The 20,718-nt window shown below is 38.1% G+C and overlaps 1 protein-coding gene across 8 annotated transcripts in view; it reads left to right on the top strand.

The window, feature by feature from the left end:
• The window catches only part of ROBO1 (roundabout guidance receptor 1), a 748,981-nt gene that overhangs the window by 638,463 nt on the left and 89,800 nt on the right, over positions 1-20,718 (top strand). For all 8 annotated transcript variants that reach the window (XM_075102152.1, XM_075102145.1, XM_075102162.1 and 5 more), the window contains one exon: positions 18,962-19,082. In XM_075102152.1, the coding sequence (XP_074958253.1) occupies positions 18,962-19,082 (121 nt within the window). The remainder of the gene's footprint in view (positions 1-18,961; positions 19,083-20,718) is intronic.

The raw sequence follows: 20,718 nt of genomic DNA, 5'->3' as shown, positions 1-20,718 counted from the left end.
AGGCTAGATCGCTCCGGCACAGTATTATACTAATATGGCCACACAGCTTCTGTTGCACTGAGGGTAAGGGCAAAATGAGCTTGTGTTGGCTTGGAGTCTCCACGTGCCAAGCCAAAGTAAATGGCCTGAAAACGCCCGTGTGGACATTCCCTTCCTTCTCTGTAGCTCTTACAATCAACTGTCTCAAACACTTGTTTAGGGGACAAGATGTTTTCTCCATGAGCGTGATGTTTGCTGCAAGAAAATGGTGAGGAAAAAACCTGCTAGCCAGTTAGTCTAAAGTGTTTGAGTTATGCTCAATGACTGGCATTGTTTTAATTAGTTTAAAAGTCTCATTATTAATCCAGAATCTCCTCTGCAAGGTTGCTGAATGAAGTGTAGGACAGGGTAAACCATGCATTAGTTCACACTTGATGTGATGCGTCTTTTCAGTGGACATCTCCAGAGGATAATGTTGGTCTGTGGAATTAGTGGGAAGGGAAGGAACACCATGACACAGGGCAAAAGGGTGGCCCAGTGTCAAACATCTGTGGACTGGGGAGGACACCAGGTTCTGTAGGCTTGTGCTGGTTATCACAGACTAGATTTTGGATTTAGGACCTGACTGACTTTGTGTGTTCTCAAGGGCACGCCCGGTAATAGTGTAACCTACTGTATGAGGTTACGAGATATATAGACTGTGTTCACACTAACCAAAACTACTGGAATTAAAACTCATCCTAATTCAGCATTAGATTAAAAGGTTCATTATGGCCATTGAACTGCTGGCATTTTAAACCAAGTTATTGCTGATCGTATTGTCCCTATAGCTAAGAGTATCTGTTCTTTCTGGTTTTTCTCACAACTTTCAAAAACGTTCCTTTGTATCAGTGATGCGCATTGCTTCAGCTATTTTGTCTTCTCACTACGTAAAATGTTAGGCATTAGACATGCATAACTATGGTTTCTCAGTATTGTTTCACTCCTTTAATGTGAACTAAGTGTGTATTTTTCCGTGCTTTACTTCATTTTATCCTGATTTCTACTCCTAAATATAAAAGTAAAGTGAAGAAGAATTAAGTTCTTTTGCAGATACTCTGTGAACTTTAAGGAATTTGAAAACTCCTCACTGAGTCAAAATTCTCCACGGATTTCTTTTGTCCCTAGTCATGAACTGATGACCTAGATAGTAAAAGAAAATAAACGCCTGCAGCAAATAGGCTATGTGTAGGATATCTGAGTTTTGAGACTTCCACAGGCCTAGACATTAGACTACCAGGATTTTCTTGTTGGAATGGTTTACTGAGAGTTTTGAACCTCTGGGACCATCTGAAATTATAGAAATGGAGTCTGGGAAGCTTCTCCTTAAAAAAATAATAAAAAACCAGGTGGTTGTTATCTCAGCCTAGGTTACTTGAGCTATCCAGAGCGTGTAGGACTTCAGGATTTCAATGGTTAGGAGCAAAGGTGATTTATTATGCTGAGAAAGTAAATTCTTTGTTTTGTTTGGCTGACAGTCTAGTTGTTGGGTTTTTTTGGGATGGGTAAAGGAGATGAAGAAAGGATGTGGGAGGGAAATTATTTCTTCATTCATTTTATCCTCTTAATGAAAAAGAAACATTTTTGTTTGGTTAGTTTTTTAAATGGTCAGGAAAGGAGCCTTTGCTTATATTACACACAATAAAGATGAATATTGGGTTTAGAAAGTTAATTTTTCTCCTCCCCTCCCTTCATCGGCTATATGGAAATCCTACACGTAGAGTGTGGACATCCTCCCCTAAGTTAAAAATCCCTTTCTGGAGACACCGTTCTTCCCAGCCCCTTAGGGACTGCTGTACTGTCTGCCTTCTCCAGTTCCTCATCATGAGCAAAAACAATGTGAAGCAAAGCAGTATTCAGATAATCAAACTTTGAAAGCCTTTTTGAATCTGGCACACTGAACATTAGTACTCATGCTAGGAAGCATGCACACTGTGTACAGCAGAGTAGAGTTCAGTCTGTTGGACATGGGACTTAAGATCCCTACAGATCTTCTGTGGTCCAAGTTTCTTTCATGCAGACTTCAGGATCTGTGAGCCTTTTACATTATTTTTTACTGTATTTAAGTTTACTTTATCCACATATACAGAGGTATTTCAAAGTATTTTTGAGGTGTTATTGAGGCACTATTTCTGAGACATTACAGAGTATTATTTGTGGTGAGTCTATATCAGTGAAGTGAAGCAATGCAGCTCCTCACTGTGTTCACTGTTTTCCAAACACTGAATTTGGGGGGAAGGAAAAAAATACATTCTTGTTCTTGAAAGTCTCTAGTGGACCTTATAAATTTGATTGTTCTTGGCATTTTTTATATTCCTAGTTGCTTGCACACCGCAGCAGCCACATGTTGTCACTTAAAATCTAAATATCGGATAACTGCTAACTGAGACTTTATTGTGTATCATGCTTTTTTTAGGAATTAGTTTTGTGAAGTAAAAATGACACTAACTCTAAAAGCATGTTTAATAAAACCTCAACAATCTATGTGCTGAGTTTGCACATATTATGTTCTCATAATCAAAAGAAAAATGTAGAATAAAAATAGTGGAGAAGAACAGTGCCCATTTTTGGAGCCTTTAACAGATGTAAATGATTAGAGCTTCTTGTTTGGTTTGCTTTGATTTTTTGGTCTAGTTTTTGAAAGTTCTGTCAACTTCATTTTTGCTTATTTCACTTTGTTTGGATAGTTTTGCCTTACTGAGTTTCCTGTGATGCTTCTGGTTATGTGAAAAGTCTAGTCCAAATCACAGCACTTCAAAAATAATAATTTTTCAGTTCTTGGGTTTCCTCAACCCAACAGAGTACTTCTCTCTCTCCAGGTAATAATATACTCACAATTACTTACTGCCAAGTTCAGATATTCACCACGTGCAGTAGTGTGGGGCTAACACACACATTGCAGGGTGTTATTCCAGACTCCTGTGTAATATTATGCAGGACCAAGTCTGCCTTCTTATGGTTGCCCTCCTTAAAAAAGAAAGAAAATGAAGCTGCTTTCTTTCCTTATCTAGCTGTAGGACAATTCGTGCTAATACTCCTGCTGCCTTGATCCTTTTTTTCCTCCTGAAAAATCACTGTCTAACAATAATCTCTTTGGCACATGGTCACATAAAGATTGTTCTTTTATTTAACGTGGAAGCATGGGTGGTTAGCTATACTTCAGTCTAATTATTCTCATTTTCTTCTAACTCAACAGCTTTGCTTTGCATCTCTCTTCTCTGCTGTCGTCTGCTTGCCTCTGCTAGGCCTCCTGGTTCTGGCTGCATTGGGGAGAAAAAAATTTATAAGATATACAAGATTTAAGAGGGGGAAAAGGGAATAAGTTCTTCCCCCTATGAGTTTAAGAGAGAAATAACCTCACAAACCTTCCAGGGAAAATAATGCTTCTTAAAAAGTAAAACTTGAGAAAGTAAAATACCATCCTGGTGTATATCTTGAAATATTTTTAGTGCTATGTGGAATACATTTAATTCTGAATATTTAATTTTAATATAATTAATTTAATTGGATGTATGCTTAAGTAACTTTGCCTTCCCTCACAAAGTGTGAAGTTTGGTTCCTTGAACACAATGATTATGACTCAAGATTTCTTAACTGTAAGTTTGTGTATTTTGCACCACTGCTTTTCCAAGGGGCTATGCCGTTCAGAATGCCAAGTTTTTGAAAGCAAAAGATGTTGACATGATGGCTTGGGCTTCCCTCCACCACAGCCCACATTTCAGACTGCAGATCTTGCTCTTCCCATTCATTTGGAGTAATTTGTCGCTTAGGACTACTTTGAATCTGGTGTTCAGTTCGAGCATTTGTCTTGGTGTAAGACCTGATGCAAATCTAGTAGGAAAAAAATTGCTTGTTCAGGGTAAAATGTTACCATAGAAACTGCAGGTATCTGATCAAAGCGATTTTATGGTTTGTGGTGGATGTTCCAGACTCCAGGAATGAGTGGTTCTGCTCTCTGGCAAGCCTGTACACAAAATTAAAGATAAGCTGTTTTTACCATGAGACTATACAGTCATTGCAACATGGTTTTTGAAAGTGTGCTGCAAAACATTTTCCTACAGAGAAAATTACTGAACAGTAAAGGAGAGATTGCCTTGAGGTAGAAAGTCTGCAAGCTGGACAAAGCAGTTTGTTGGGCTGCTGCAATCTTCCTGTGTGATTTTTGGGCAAGCCTTTAAATTGTTCAGTACCTCTTGTTCAGCATTTCATGAGTCATGGAACTGAATGCATTCATACATGTAAAACAGCCTGACACTTTTGCAACAAAGCTGTGTTGTGCCACTTTGCCAAAGTAAAAAATGTTATTACATCCTAAATTATGAATAGGCTCTTTTTTTTGTAGACAAAATGATAGAGTAATATTCTCACTTAGATATTTAGGCCATGCTCCACTCTAGGTGGTTATGGCTCTGTAATACTTGCAGGATCTAGCCCGGGTGCAAATATTTTGAGATCTCCTTTTATTTTAAAGACAACATCTCTTTATATTCTGAAGTGTCAACATGGTTTTGAAATGATTGTCCCATGTACTCAAAGATCTCAAAAGTTTATTAATAAACTAGGAACGTAGTTATAATAGGTACTTTGCATGATTGGAACTCCTGGGAAATTTGCAGTCACAAAGACTGTGAGTAGTATGTTTCATGAAAATACTCTTCGCATGCAACCTGAACTCTCAGTGTGGAACTCTGGCACTGCTGAAGTCAGTGTGAGTATTACCGTTGTCTTCACTGAGACCAATATTTCACCCTTTCCAAGAAAGCAGATAGTGTAATTTATAGGAAGGGAGAAACCCCTATTTGAAGTGCTAAATGGGTTGACATTCTTTGTCTTTTTGTTCCTGTTGTTGCTGCTTCACTTCTTGTTGTTACTGGCTTGTTTGCCATTAAATTACTTTCCTTTTGTCAGCTGGAGTTTTATGGGCGTACTCCATTTTCATTCTCATTTTTGTCCTCATGAGACTTTCTGCTAAGAAAATTTCTGTGTTATATGTTTAGCTGGTATCTCTTGTGTTTGTGATTTTTAAATATTAGGGATTACCCAACTGGACGTGACAGCTGTAACTCTACTTTTGTCGTAGAAAATCAAAGGCTTTGGACCACCAGTATAAGAGGCCGTCTGTTGCATCTGTTATTCTTGTAATGGGTTTTTCAGTGGGAGAGGAAATTTTAATTTTAGCAGTCTCAACATTTTAAGTAGGGCATGGAGGAAAAATGTTTAAAATTTGCAAAATTAAGAGTAGCTGGAATAACCAGAGCAAATAAACCTGTGAGCCTGCTTTGCTAATTATTTCTGATTCGGAAACAGAAGGTAACTTTTTAAAATAGTCAGCTTCAGGATTTCACCAGGTGGAGAACTCAGTTCTCCATGCATTAACCAGCTTAACAAAGGCTATTTTCTACTGTTATGAATATGAAGTTCAGGAAAGGGGAAGTCCTTAATCTTTGTAACTTATATGTTTCTTAGACTGCAGTGTCAGTTTTACTGTGCTGCCCTGTCAATGAGTCTCAAATTCACCTTGAAGGATCACCCCCAGGGATGCCAACTGAACCTTTGACCCTTCTGTTCTGACTGTCACCAAGGTTAACACATCATTACGGCTTGTGATGTTCGGGGTACCTGTTCATTTGGAGCCTTTATCAACCTACACAGTTTCAGATAACTGAAACAGAAGCCTCAGTCTCACACTGCTGTTTCATAGGAGTATGTTTTGATGATTTTTGAGAATGAATTGTTTCTTTCTAGTTTTGTGTAAAAACAGATGTCAAATTTTAAAACTCACAGCTTTATCCCTGTTTTTCCTAAATTATTAAAATAACAACTATATGCTTATAAGCAATAATAAAAAGGTGAGGAAGCATTTTCTTTTTAAAATTGAAAATGGGCAGATTCGTACCTGAACTGTTGCTTACAGTACTACATAGCTACACAGTTGAAAAGATTATGTGGTGACAGACAAATGGACATCACTAAGTGTTGGCTTTGTGGGATCAGTTCTAGCTACTGACAGGTTAAGGACACTTTGTTTATTTGGAATTGTCCTACCAAGGTACCATATTGGATAATCAGCTTGTTATAATTAAAATGGGTTTTGAGTTGCTAACCCAGAAAACTGTATTGCAAATACTGTTCCTGTCTGGGGGACTGATATCTAGCCAAGGGAACTCTTTTGTGGGAGAAGTCTGTTGACACAGTTTTTTCCAAATACGTATTAAAATTCATTATTTTAATACATTGTACCCTGTAAATGTGCTCGTAGCAAAGTTCATATTTTTTCAAGACTGTCCTCTGATAAAACACATAGGCCAGTTGATGAGCCGGATCTACTTCTGGATACTGTTTTGTGTTTGTGAAATAATAAAAGGAATGGAAACCAAAATCAGTTTTATTCTCACTCCTACATTTTTTTCATATGACTTCCATATATTCTCATTGGAGAATGAATGCTAGCTAAAGTTGAAAAGTTTTATAAGGTAAAGATGATCTATTTATTCAGGTACAGTGGAGAATGCCAATGCAATTTTTTTCCTGCTAATTGCAGAGATTATTTTTAATCCCAAACAGCACAGAGTCTACAAGGTTTTACCTTTGTATTCTTTCCTCTTTACTTTAAAACAGGTCTACAGGCATTACACTTAGGTACCTATCTGCAGCATTCAGACTGTATACAAAGTTACTCTCTGTCATCTACACATTCAGTTGAGTTGAGATATTAATGGGACAGTGCTGTATCCTTTTCTGTCCTCTCTGTAAACTTTCTGAACACAATCTTCTAGGTAACAAGCCTTAAATCACTTACTCCTTTCAGTTAGAATTCTGGCATTTTCCACCTATGCTAACTCCAGTTAGGTGTGACCCCATGGTTTTTCCCTTTGGAAGCTTTTGAACAGTGGTTGACAATGCCACAAAAGAGCTTTCTGAAAAGGAAAAGTATTGTTTATTTAACCACATGATCATACAGAAAAAGAACCGATACTTCAAACCACTCTAATGTGTACATGCCTAGCTGATTAATTTAGCATCTAAAATTTCTTTCAGGTGGAATCCCATATGTATACCTTCTTCCCAGTCCCCACTTAATGAGCTTCTGGTTTTCCACTCCTCAAGGAAGTGTGCATCTCATTAAATCCCTCTTCCTGCTTTGGCTTTCACCTTCTCCTATGTCTCAGGAGCAGAATTGCTGCTTTGGGCTACAAGTGTGTCAGGCTCAGCAGAGGCTCAGTCCTAGTTCTCCACTTCAAGGTGAATTTCTCCTAAGCATTTGTTGAAACATTCCATTAGGATCATAAGTTCATACCTTTGTGGGTATGTTTCCAGCTAATTGTCCTATTAAATCAGCTTGCTGTGTGAGCAGAATGAGTCTAGATCAAAATGTAACGCACTATTAAAGGCAAGTCTAAGTACAGAAACTATGATATTTTAATATTCTATGCATAGAATGCCTGCATATCAGATTGTCCTTTGCATGGATATTTGAAAGTGTCAGTAATAATACCTATAGTACAGCATGTATGCTTTAGTTCTTACAGGTCTTGAACAAATTTTAAAATATAATAGGATTTTCCAGAATTCAGTGTTTAGAATTCAGTATTCAGATATTTAAGGATCATTTAAGCATTTTTCTGAAATATAGTAGAAATTTTCGTATTGTATTCCACCAAACGTTTCCTGCCAAACTTTAGATCTGGGGAGGACATGTAGCATTTCACTGCAATCCACTGAAACCATTGAAGCAAAACAGTCTGAAAGTGGATCTCATCGAAGGATGAAACTTTTTAAGATTTTTATGGCACTTTTGTCAAATGTGTAGTAACACATAGAACTGTTTGAGAGGTGAAGAGAATGATGAGAACACTTTCTTTCCCTCTATGTCACACATTCTCTAAAGTTTTGACTTTTTTAGTCATGACTGACATCGGTTTTCAGTAGAATTTGGCCTTCTTTTTTCTTCAAAAAATCAACAGTATGGATGTCAGAAAAAGTCTGTATGAAGTACAATGCCTAATAGTATTATGCAAAGTACAATGCATAGTTGATGAAGTCTTAATTCAGCTGACTATTTTGGTTTTATGATTACTGTGCTTGAGGGTTTTTAGAACTTTTTCCCTTAATTTCTGAAAGTTTTCTTTATTTAGGGTTTGTAACCCCCGTTACTAGTCTTGCATTAAAAATGAATTTGCAAGGGTAGAAGGTATCATTTCTTTACCTTTTCTGGACATAAATAAGCAAAACCTGTGTTGGAACTAGCATGTCCTGTAAGATAAAAAAGGGTGAACTTCATTGTTGAATTTCTGTAAAATTTTACCTTGATGCAGACATCAGGGTACCGATGTGTGACCTACTGCAATTTGTTTACATACTGCAGTAGTGCTTAATCCTGTTAATGTTTGTTTGTATTGGAAAAGAAGGCAAGAAGACTAAGGAAGCTTATTGATAAGGTCTTTTGTTTGCATAGGTGCTATCAGGACAGTCCTTTAAATGCTGCCTTCTATGCCTGTTCACATGCATCAACTTTTCCCAGCATTTTTTAGTGTGTGTTTTTGCATCATTTTTCTTATTTTTCCGTGAGGTGCATCAACATAGGAAGTCAGCCAGCAAAGGAAACATTTGCGGTAACAGGAACAACACAGAGAAATTTCAGTTACAAATATTTTTCCTAAAAATATTTATATGCATTTGGGGTGCTGATCGGAGTCATAGAGTGTTGAGTTCAGACCTTGGTGGGGCTCCAGCTATGGGCAGCTCATACTCATCGCATTTGTAAATGGTCCCCCATCGTGTTCAGGATGGCACCCGGTGTGTTGCATGCCATGGGCTACAGGTAGCGCCTTTTGGTGACATGAATTCAGGACCAGATTTTAAAAGTGGAATTGCAAACTCGAACCTGGACAAGTCAGTATGTCCATCTGAGAGTCAGAAGTATTGACTGCCCCTTACCTTATCCAGCAGCTAAGGTCTTCTAACTTTTACCATCTGCTTTTGAAAAACGTGGCCAGGATGTTAGGTAGGTGAGCCTTCTAAATACAAAGGTATGTCTTCTTTTCTGTTTGTCAGGCTGTGTAGTTGGCAAAGAAAAAGTAATGTCTTTAAAAGTTAAGTGTTCACTTTAGACTGAACATTCAGATTTGTATCTGTTTTAGAAGTGTAGTGTGGCTGTTGCTGTGTTTTTAGGGAAGAAAGTTTACTATGGGAATGTAACTGCAGCTTTTAACTTCCTGTCACTGTCACAAAAAAGGTAATTCATACCAAAGGAATGGAAATCTGATCAGGTAACACTTCTAGTTTTCTGTAAAGATCACTTCCTATTCATTATGTTTCTACACATTTCACACAGATGATGTCAAAGTTTCTTACTTACATTAGGATAGAACTAGTTCAAAAAAAGGCATGCACTCAGCCACAAGAAAAACTGGGGAAATGAAAGTGCAGAGTAATTTCAATTTCTCTACCATTTTGCAAGCCAGTTCCATCAATAGCCAACTGACACAAACAGGAGACACTGATTTCCATACAGAACTTGGCCAGCTAGATCATAGTTTACTGTGCTTCATAAATACAAATGAGAAGAGTTGGGAAGCTGATATTTCCAGTGTCTAGAACAGTTTCGCCCCCCTGCCAACCACTTCTTTTTCCCTCACCTTTTCTGTTGGTGCAGTTTACAATACCCTTTTAACAACAACAAACATTGTACCAGGAGTTTAAACCCACCGTAGCATCTGAGAGGAACAGCAAGAAACTCCTGCAAAGGAAGCAATTATCCCAGCATGGCTCGAGAGTCCCCCTGAATAGCGGGGGCAGACAAGAGCCAGCAGCTGCAGGCGAGGCACAGGGAGAGGCACCATTCTTCAAGCTTCGGTTGCTTCAGCATCCTTGGCTATTCACACCGTAACCACTTCCATTTACACACGGAGCAGAGCGGTAAGCGGTTTGCTGCTCCAAAGGCGAGGGCCGAGTGGGAGGAGCAGAACCCGTAGGCAGCCTGTTCCTGCTGGCGCTGAAGCTGTGTTTCTCAGTGGCAAGCTTAGCAGTAACCCACAACCAACAACTCTCAGAGGGTATCGTAGTTGAAGGATGGCGATGGGAAACGTGTGAGCATCAGGGAGCAATGACCCCAATACAGAGAACAGAGTGTATGCTTTGTTCTGCTTGCTTGCAACCTGTGCTGGCTTATTATAAGAGTAACAAAAACTCCAAGTAGCTCCTGGCTTCCCTGTCTATTGCTAAAGATGAGCTTATATTGTATAGTCCCCTGTGGCCGAGCATTTGTGAATGGACCAAGATCTGTAGTTCCTTCACTGCCTGTTGATCTGTCTGGAGGATCAAAAGTTGAGCACAGAAATGACAGTAATGATGCGCAGTTGCTGTGTGGGCTGGGGAAATTGGGGGATTTGATCTTCACCTCTCTGTCCATACATTTTCCTCCTTATTCTTTGTAAGTTTACATTTTAGTATATTCCAAGCAGAGACCTTATCTGTAGCTGTAATGTCTAGCCCAGTGGCTTTTCAGTAATCCTTCAATAAAAACGAAAGTTACAGTCAGGTTTGCTTGTGGTTGTCTGTGACTGCAGATTTTTACCTCAGGCCTGTAGCACAACGCTTGTGTGCAGACCACAAAATACAAGAAAATCTGTGATTTATGATTTGCATGTGCTGCAGTGATCGCTGATGGAAGAGGGAAATGTGGCAGATTAATATATGAATTTTGTGTTTAACTGTTCATGCAAAATGAACAATACGGTGCATGTGTTCCTTTTTTTGAAAGTCTTAAACAAATTATGTGAAAGGTTTGATGTTTTCTCAACTCTGTATGTCCGGCATAGTCTTAGTATAAATGTTAGAGTTCTACTAAGCTTAGGCACAGAGGTAAATGCAATGAAACTGAAGCCAGGTTTATGTGCTTTTTTTGAAGCATGGTCGCATTTCTATGACGTGTGGTCTTGGCCGAAAGTCAGAGAATCGGCAGTTTTTTAGTATTTATGTTAGAAAACATTTTATATTTTTTCAAGGTTATATTTTGCAAAATATTTGTGTATCTGTGGCACTTAGTTGGTAGTGCCAACACTTCTTTGGAAGTAAATCTGATCGTAAAGCTTTGAAAGAAAATGTTTTGAACGAGAACTCAAATCTGTCTCAAAATTTAAAACTGTCAAAATATCAACTTGGAAATGTATGAAAGAATCAACTGGATTTTTGCCACCTGTGACAAATTTTATTTGCTTAGTTTGGTGTTCTCAGTTTGTATTCTATGACGTAAAGGGCTCAGGTTTACTCCCAGAGGAAGGCAGAAATTCCTCTTCCCTTGAGAAGCTGCTGTGCCAGCTCCAGGGAGGAGAGCTTTTACAGGCAATCGAGTGCAGGAAGTGCAATGGTCACGAGAAGGATCCGGGAGCCTGTAATTCTCATCCCCTTCAGTAAGGAGCCAGCATGGACAGCCAGTCTCGGAGGGGATGTGCTGTCTCCTCAAGGCAAGTGGGAGTCTAAACCAAATCTGTTGTGTCTCAGAAAGTCACTGAATGCCTGAAGCCAAAGCAGAAAATAATGACCCGCTGGACAGACCCACACCAAGACAGAGATTGTGAATAATTCTTTTTTATTTCTACTCTCTCTTCTCAGACTGTGATGATTTTGTTGTTGTTGTTGTTTCACAATTGAACTTTTAAGTCTAGGGGAACCTTGGTTTTGCATGTTAAAGGCCTTTCAGTTTCTTGTGGGAGCTAGGAACGTCTACTTCAAAGCTCTTGATAACTTGAGTCCTGTCAGAAAGTTCCCTTTAGGAGACACTATATCAGGACCTTGGAAAATCCCTTATTTTGGCACAAAGGCTGCGACAAATCTGCACTGTGAGAAATGTCTTTCATCAGATTACAAGTCTTAGTGAAGTTTTATCTACCCATACTTCGAAGGTTTGAGGTTGAAAGTTAGGACTCTGCTGTTGGAGACTCATGCCCTGCACAGCTCCTCTTTCCTTAGGGGAAAGTAGGAAACTTCCTATCACGGAAATACACCCCATGATATCAAGTTGTCCTAAATCCACGTCATTGTCCTGCCAACATTAACTCCAGGCTTAGAAAAGACAACATTGGTCAATACCTGTTATGCCAGTTAAGAACTTAAATCCCCTTGAAATCAGCAGCAGAGCCCATACTCCTCTGTAATGGTGGTGCTACTGCTGCCCCCTGCAGCCCCCCAGTGCTGTCTGGAGGGTTTAGGCATGCTCTGCAGCATGCATAGTCACTGGGGAGTCTGGTCTGGTCGTGTAAATGGGCCCTTGTGGTCCCTGGAGAGCTGGCCTGAAACTGTCCTTGGCTTCATTCCTGGTGACTTTTGACAAAGCCACGCAGAGTGGCCTTGCATCTGTCTTTTGCAGTGTAGGCGCTCTCAGTGGGAAACAGGCTGCTAAATTCCTCTGTAGAATTGGGCTATGTTGTTTCTTTTATGGTTACCAGGTAGGAGTTTTTTATATGTTATAAAATTTGTGGTTTGTTAGGATTATTTTTCCATATTACGTTTGTGATACTTTAGGTAACATAATTAAAAACTGAGAGATTTTGTGTGGCAAATTAACCCCAGCTGGTCTGGGATTTTATCCTTGGAGGTGTGTAAATAACACAGTGCTGGTGATGCTTAAAAGAAAATTCCTGTGTAACAGATACTTCAAATCATATGACTTGCTTAAGGGGAGAGAAATGAAGACATACCAGACATCGAGTTCAGTTCAAGTTCACTTTTCTTTCTGATTGCAGCCAAAGCTGTGCATCTAGGGAAGATTCATGCATGACATTAAATTTACAGTTTTACAGAAATATTGTAGTTGCCACTACATGCACGCTGATCCCATGTTGAGCTCAGTTGGGCTTTCTTTGGGTGTTGCAGAAAGATTGGTTAGTTCCATATATTTTTTAACTGACCCATGGGATGCTCATATGTGTTTTCTATTAGTTAAGTTTAGTGGTTTTTCCATGCTCAGTAAATAGCATTGTGAAAAACAGTTTCCGAAGCAAGCATTTGCTACTTTTTTTTTTTTTTTGGGGGGGTGGGGGGGGTGGGGGGGGGTGGTTTTTTTGGGGGTTGTTGGGGGTTTTTTTTGAGATCTTGGTAGATCAAATTTAAGACCACGAAGGTAGTCGTAACATGCTTTTGTTGTAGAATTTTAATCTTGGTTTATAATAAGAAAGGAAATATTGCATAGTAAATGTTTTGTACTGTAGCTGCGAAAACATTTCAGGAAAGTATTTTACTGGTTCAAATATTTTCATATAAACATAGCTGTCTGTTCAGAAATTAGTTCTAATTAATGTGAGCCAATACGGCCTATTTTGAATTAAATCTTCCTTTGTGATTAACAAAAGCCAAATGTTTGTGGAAAGTAAGTTTGAGATTGTTACAGTTTTAAACTTCTGAAAAGTGTATATGCTGAGGTATGGATTTTTCTTTTGTGAAGTTGATTTGTGACACTGCATATGTCTTGGCTGCTTCCACAATCTTGTTAATTGGGTGAGGTATCAAACACATATGGTAATTCTGATATTTGGTGTCTTGTGATAATGCCAAGTACTCAATAACCCTCAGCTCCTTCTGAAGTCACCAGACAATTCAGGACACAGATAACCCTTAAGCCTTTGTAGATATCCATCATCTTGTAGATACAGCCATTAATAATGAGGCCATAAAAGAGGGAAAAGCAGTCTCATGAGCAGACTTGAATCCAGTTCTGACTCTGATGTATCCTGGCCAGATTGGCAGGGGTGCCAGAAGCAGCAGCTTGAATCTATTGCCATTTTATCTACTGCGAATGCTCTTTCTTTCTAAGTAAAGCTATCTTCCTATGCATTTTGCACCATTCTCTACAGACTCTACCTTCAGACCTATCCTCATTGCAAGACTGTTTTGTTGGTCTGTATGGTAGGGGGGAATAATTGACTTGCACTTTGTCACAACAGATTTTTTGGCACAGGAAGACCACTTGAAAGTATGTTTTAAACTTCTTTCAAATAGAATTTTTTGTGTGTTTGATATGGAGGAGACAGCACGTACCTTCCCGGGGTCCCAGAGAATGGAACCGAAAGCGGGACAGACTCCTCTGTGCGAACTTTGAACAAGAGCAAACTTTAACCATTGTTGAAGATCTAGCCCAAACACTTTTTATGTCTAGTGTCTGATGTTTAAGCATGCTAAGGTAGCTAGGGATGAATACATGGGATTCGTAAGGCTTAGAACAAGATACACATTTTTAAATAAAAATTTAAGATGGGTGTTCATTTATACTCTTTTTTACTCAACTTTGCTAAAACTGCAAAGATGTCTTCTCTTGCTGAATTTCCATGCCTTACAGTCTGTGCCACAATGATTAGACATAATATGGATATACTAATTTGTTTTGGGAAGCCAGACTGCATAGAGGGAAATGAGCAAACTGTGTGTTTCCTAACTTAAGAAACAAAAGCTGTTTTACTTGTACCTGCCATTGGTGATGCTATTAATTAAAATTGCCTGTACTTACCATGTTTGCTAACTGTTTCATTGTCATTTATAGTTAGATGGTACACTTTTAAAGCAAAGACCATGTCTGACAGGTTATTATCACATGCCCGTCACATTCATTTAAATAAAATGTGATATTATGTATGCTGTACTGTAGAAGACTGAAATATGTGAAATTTCTGATATTACATACGCAGAAACACTGGCTATACAAACAGAGGTCAGTATTTCGCTCTGCAGTCTAAATTTCATTTTCTTATGAATTTAAATTTGCTTTAGAGTAATTTTGCAACGCAGCGGATTTCATTTATTAAATAGAATGAAATTAGGGGCTAAAAAAATGTTAAAAAAAATTGCAGTCACATTTATATTTGAAATTCCCAAACATTTCTCTCATGGGTTCATTCTTTCTCATATTACATAGCACATTTCTGTGAAGAGTAATTGAATCACCCACGTATATAAGAATATTTCTTAACACAGATGGGTATGGATTTATACATGCAGAAATTTACACATGCACACACAACACGCATAGGTATATAAAATATGGTCTTAGGATAAATATCTATATGTGTACAGCTATACTGAATACTTGGTGGTATGTTGTAGAACCCTTGGGTAAGTTTTTGTGGATTTGATTTATTGGCTGACCGAGTCAATTCATTATTTGTATATGATTTTTTGCTGCTGGGTGGCCATAATTTACAATTCTGGACCTAGTTAACTCTGTGGGTGCCTAGAGTTTTCTGTATGAACATCTCCAACTATTGTTTAAAGAAATAAATGAAGTGGTTTTGTCTGAATGAACAATTTACTCATGAGGAGCAAAATATGGTCAGCCATGCAGGTCACAGAAAACAGATTTCAAGAAGTCTTTGTAAGTCACCGTGCTATCATATACTCTCTTAACATCCATACAACAATCCATGCATGTTACAGGCAACGGAAGATCATCTGTGAACTACTGATCACAACCTTTTCCCCTCATCAGTATGCTGTACTATTCCTCTATAAATTTGCTGGGAGGCACAGACAGAACAAAATCCTGAAAAGGCGTGAAAAGTCAAAAAGTGCCTTGGCATCATTTCTGTATAAATGAAACATGATAACTTACTTCCGTCTTTTCAGAATTGGACTTACAGCTTTGGCAGTTAGCAAAGCAATTCTTTTCCCATGATATGCAGGATCTACCAGAGTAGTGTGATAAAACTGTTCGGTATATCTTGTTTACTGGGAATAAAGGACTTCTCTTTGTGTTCAGTATGGTAACAGCTCTTCTGGAGGTTTGAGATGAAATGCTACCCTGCCTGTCACTTTTTCAAACCATTTTAACATTTGCTACTATAAAGACCAGCTGGTGTATTCTGGAGCAGGGCACAAATACGAGAAGAGGAGCCAAAGCACTCAAATTAAAATGCCTCAATTAACTCTTAAGTTTCCACAGACTATGATTAGTTCTAATTTGGCTGATTTCAGATAGTGCCGCCAAAGGTGGTTTGGCTCTTTACTGCTGTAAATACTGGATAAGAACTACAGTTCTGGGTTACTGGATGTGAACTTAGTAAGACAAAGAAATGTAGAAGTGATTATTTATGTGTTCCTACAAAAATTCGCATGCATGTATTTCATTGCGTCCTTTGTTACTTAAAGCCATTGCTCTATAGTCCATAGGTATTTCTAGCATTTGCTATTGAAAGAAAATGACAAATATTGCACATATAGAATGTAAATATGTCATAGCTACAGGTTTGATTTGCAATGTCTTGTTAAGAAATGGAAGGGCTTGATCAATCTTACTGAGATGGTGGGTACTTAATTGTTAAAATTTAATGGAAAACTTGGGTAGTGACCCACCAGTGGAAGTATGCTTTCTTCTAGCCATCTGTGAATGCTCTAGTTAGACATATGTAATTACACATGCCCTTGTGGTACGTTTTACTGTAACTGTTTAATTCATCACAATTTATTGTAGTATAGACATCATTGTAGCTAAGGTTCTAAACCCTTCTTCCGTTTTAAGGAAAACAAACAGGATCAAGAAAGGAAAAGCCCTAGGAAAAAATAACCAGATACATTCAGAATTCCGTCTTGGAAGCAGAGCTTCCTTCAGTAGGCATGTCACGTCTTTGGAAGTCTGCCTCGATGTCCATGAGGGAATGTTTCCTCTGCTTCTCCTTCCTTATGTAAATCTGAAATAATTTGGAAGAAAAGCAGCTTTCAATGATTTGTTTTAGTAGTTCAAATGTTTCTGCTTTAATGTTGCTCTCCATCTAGCTTTGAAAAGAGTCTTCTGGTGATTCCTAGAAGAAATTCCTAGGGTAGTTCTTGCTGGAGGTTATAATCTGTGCAAAATATACCATTGTGTCATATTGTAATGAGTTTGAATGGGATTTTCTGAAGTGCCAAAATCACAGAGGAGCACAAGTGCTACTGAACATCTGTAGGACTTAAGCTCTTAAGATGTCTATGAAAATCAGTCCTTTCAGTTTATATGGGTTTGAAATAATCAGCTGAGTTGGAAAATTCTTGTGATATGTAAATACATTTCTCTGTTAAATCCAGCATATTCGATATTGATATTCATGAAAAGTATGTATTTCTGCATATATATCTGGATATACAAACACGCCAAAAAACGTGTGGAGATCTTTCTAAAATTGGGGTTTTTTTAATCCTTTGCATAGATTAATTGGAAATAAATAGCTTTCTGTAATTTAGGGAGATGTAAGAAGGAATAAAAATAGATAGAATTTTAGTTATATGTTACTTTCTCTTCTCATGCTTACCGTTTCAGGCAGTCAGCCATCTAAAAGCGCACACAGATTCTTGAGGAATGTCTATGTGCAGGTCACCTTTATTTTTTCATTCTTCGTGCCTCAAATCCCCATTGAAATTTCAGCTTTACTAGATTTCTGGATGATAAAGGGCATATCTTTTCTGTTCTCAAACAATGAGTGCCAAAGGCAACTGAATGAGATTTGTATGCAACACTATCTACGTTGCATGTGCATGTTCATTTATCTCAATAAATGACTGTCATCTTTACGTACGTACATCTTACAATGATAATAAGAGCCCAACGCGGCTCAAGATGTCAGATTTTCAGGGATAGATTCCTAGCTGCAGGCAACTTGAGCAAAATACCTCATTGAGAACGCTCTCCTCCTTGTCACTGACCACATTAGACCCTTTCATGTATCTTCATATGTGGCTTTTATTTGTTGTTGTTTACTTCCACCCATGCCTCGAACTGCAGTGGTTTTCATATGTGATTGGACTTACAAGCATATGTTCACCGAAAAATACAATTAATGTAATTGTCAGGTTTGCATATTAAAGTAAACATGGTACATATTCAGTTGCCTACATAAATTTTGCTGCATTTTGGTGAACTTTGAAACTCGTTCAACCATTTTGTTAATTAAATTGGAGAATACATACTTTTAAAGGGAGATCAGAGATCTTCCTATGCTTTTAATATATATTTTTTAAATAAAATAATAAGATTTGGAATCACAAAGGGGAAGTATGTTTTCTAATTTTGGGGTGATTTGAATTCTAATATCTTCAAAAACTGAATTTAGAATTAAGAGCAGAATGTTATTAATCTCCCAGTAAGGATTTAATTGCTTCTCCCCATTGCTTGTCAGCCTTTAAAATGACTTATTTAAAGGTGAAGAACTAAAGAATAAAAATTTTCCTTTGCCAGTGGGCTCAAGCTAGAACACGGAAAGATCCACCTGAATATGAGGGAAAACTTCTTTCCTGTGCGGGTGCCAGAGCAGGGGCACAGGCTGCCCGGGGAGGGTGTGGAGTCTCCTTCCCTGGAGACATTCAAAACCTGCCTGGACACGTTCCTGTGCCCCCTGCCCTGGGTGTGCCTGCTCAAGCAGGGGGGTTGGACAACATGATCTCCAGAGGTCCCTTCCAACCCCTGCCATTCTGTGACTCTGTGAAACCCAAAAGAAACACAAAATTCATTAATAATAGCAAGCATGACCAATGGTAGGATAACATATACATACTTCTTGTCAGGAAAAAGTAATTGCAGCACTTGATGTGAAAATGAGATTTATGTCTAGTGCTAATTTTTCCTCTCCACTGATTATATCGAACTGCAGTAGTACATAGGAAGAAATTGTAGTCCTTCTGGCCAACGAGCATTAAACAGGCTGTTGAACTGCCAGTATTACACTTTGCAGAATGAAGCAAAGAGTAATAGGGGTCCAAATCTGAGAGATTTTAAAATCCTGGTGTAAAACCAAGAGGCAAGCTTTTTGCATAAGAGAAGGAAACTAGGTTAATAGTAATTTTTTTTTCCGCTTTTTTGTATGAGTTGGAAAATCACTGATAGCTTGGGGTTTTTATTATCCGTAACAAAACCTTTTTCAAGTTAATAAATATTATCAAATCGTTAGTTCATATTAAAGTGTTTTTTATTATCCTTCATTTGTCCTAGATCAGAGGAGGAAAGCTTATGATCACATACACAAGAAAGAATGACGCTGGCAAATACGTTTGTGTTGGAACAAATATGGTTGGAGAACGTGAAAGTGAAGTTGCGGAGCTCACTGTTTTAGGTAAGAACACCTCCTTTAAGACTGTGTTAATGTGAATGTCCAACTTTTGTTTTTCCTAGTAAGCCTTTTATTAAGGATCATGCTCATCTATTTCCTTGTCAGTGTTTATGATGAAAATGTTTTTGTCATGGTTGTATTCTAGGGTGGCAGTTAATGGCTTTGCAGTCCACCTGGGACAGTTTTTGCTATCAGAAGAACTTTCTTACTTAGTTCTTGAACCGAAAATAATTCCAGTGCCTGCTGACTGGATCAGTATTGTAAAATAATAGCAAAACAAAAATTAACATCACTAAGAAGTAGAGGCTTAATTTTTCCCTCTTGTTAAAGAAAATCAGAATTATTCTAAATTTCTGTTCTAAATCATTACCCTTTCATTTGTAGTTGCGTGTACTGAGGTCTGTAAAGATATAACAGGTCTACTTGTTCAAGTAATGGTATTTATAGTTCCTCTGAACATCAAATATACATTTTCATTTAAGATAACTCTGCTTAGTGAAAATTGCATTTTTTGTTGTTATTGCAGAAAGAAACTGTAACTCCAAGTGCAATCTCAGGATACCTTCAGCATGGGAGAATTGCCTCACGATCACTGTAGATGTAGCTTTGGTAGTTTTTATTCAAAATGTGTCCCATTTTACTTTAAAGGAGGGGAGGCTTGAGATAGCTTAATTGTTTCTGCAGAAGGAATAGATATTTTATCATCACAGGCTGTGAATATCCAAGCGATGGTTTATAACAGACTGGTTTCCATCACAGTGCTGCTGCAGTAGTCCTGGCTCTTGCCTTGTTTTTTAACCTTTTTTGTCTTGGTTTTTGGTTTGGTTTTGGTTTGGTTTGGTTTGGTTTTTTAATTCAGGTTTAAGATCTGTCTTGTCAGTCTTCGGTAATTTTATCTGTCTCTGCTCATTTTTAGAGTTAGGACTCAGGCAACCGGAAGTCCTGTTCAGAGTTTTATTTGAAGCGGGGTTTTCCATAATAAAACAAGATTATACGCCATCTTAAAGTCGATGAAACTGAATATCCAGCAAGATAGTGTGTGACTTTTTAGAAGCTAAGGAAGACTTCCTATAATCCACTATACTGTTCTTTGGTTTGGTTTCGTTGGTTTTGGTCTTTTTTTTTATTTATAGACACCTTTGAAGCACTTTGGGAGGAAGTTTATTATCAAATAGATTTTTAGAACGTCCAAACGAAATCTAGAGTTGAAAGAAAGTCATAGTTACACAAGTAAAATCCCGACACTGGTCTCCTAGTTAACTAACTGTACTAGTTAATTGCTTATCACTAATCTACTACTAGCCAGGGAACCATGGTATGGACTGTTAGGTAATCCAGGTTGGAAAATACTACTCTTGCTGAATACCTGTAAGGGGCATGCATTGCAGACAGAGGTCTGTCTTTGCCTTTTTCCTCATCTCGTTTTCTCTTCAAACATGTTTCTGGTTTTCAGCCTGGGAAAACTAGTGAGGTTTTCTTTTCAAACAGGACAGTAAAGCCTTGAATATCTTATCAGCCTGTGTCTAGAAGTCTTTAATACACCTTATTCTTTCAACTCAGGCCTTAGATATGTGTGAAAAAGTATGAGAAAAATGCTGACTTCATGTATTAAAATCTTCCAACGTAAATCTTCTGTTTA

Source organism: Phalacrocorax aristotelis, chromosome 1, assembly GCF_949628215.1.
Source record: "Phalacrocorax aristotelis chromosome 1, bGulAri2.1, whole genome shotgun sequence".
NCBI lineage: Eukaryota > Metazoa > Chordata > Aves > Suliformes > Phalacrocoracidae > Phalacrocorax > Phalacrocorax aristotelis.
This window is presented reverse-complemented; position numbering and strand designations above follow the sequence as displayed.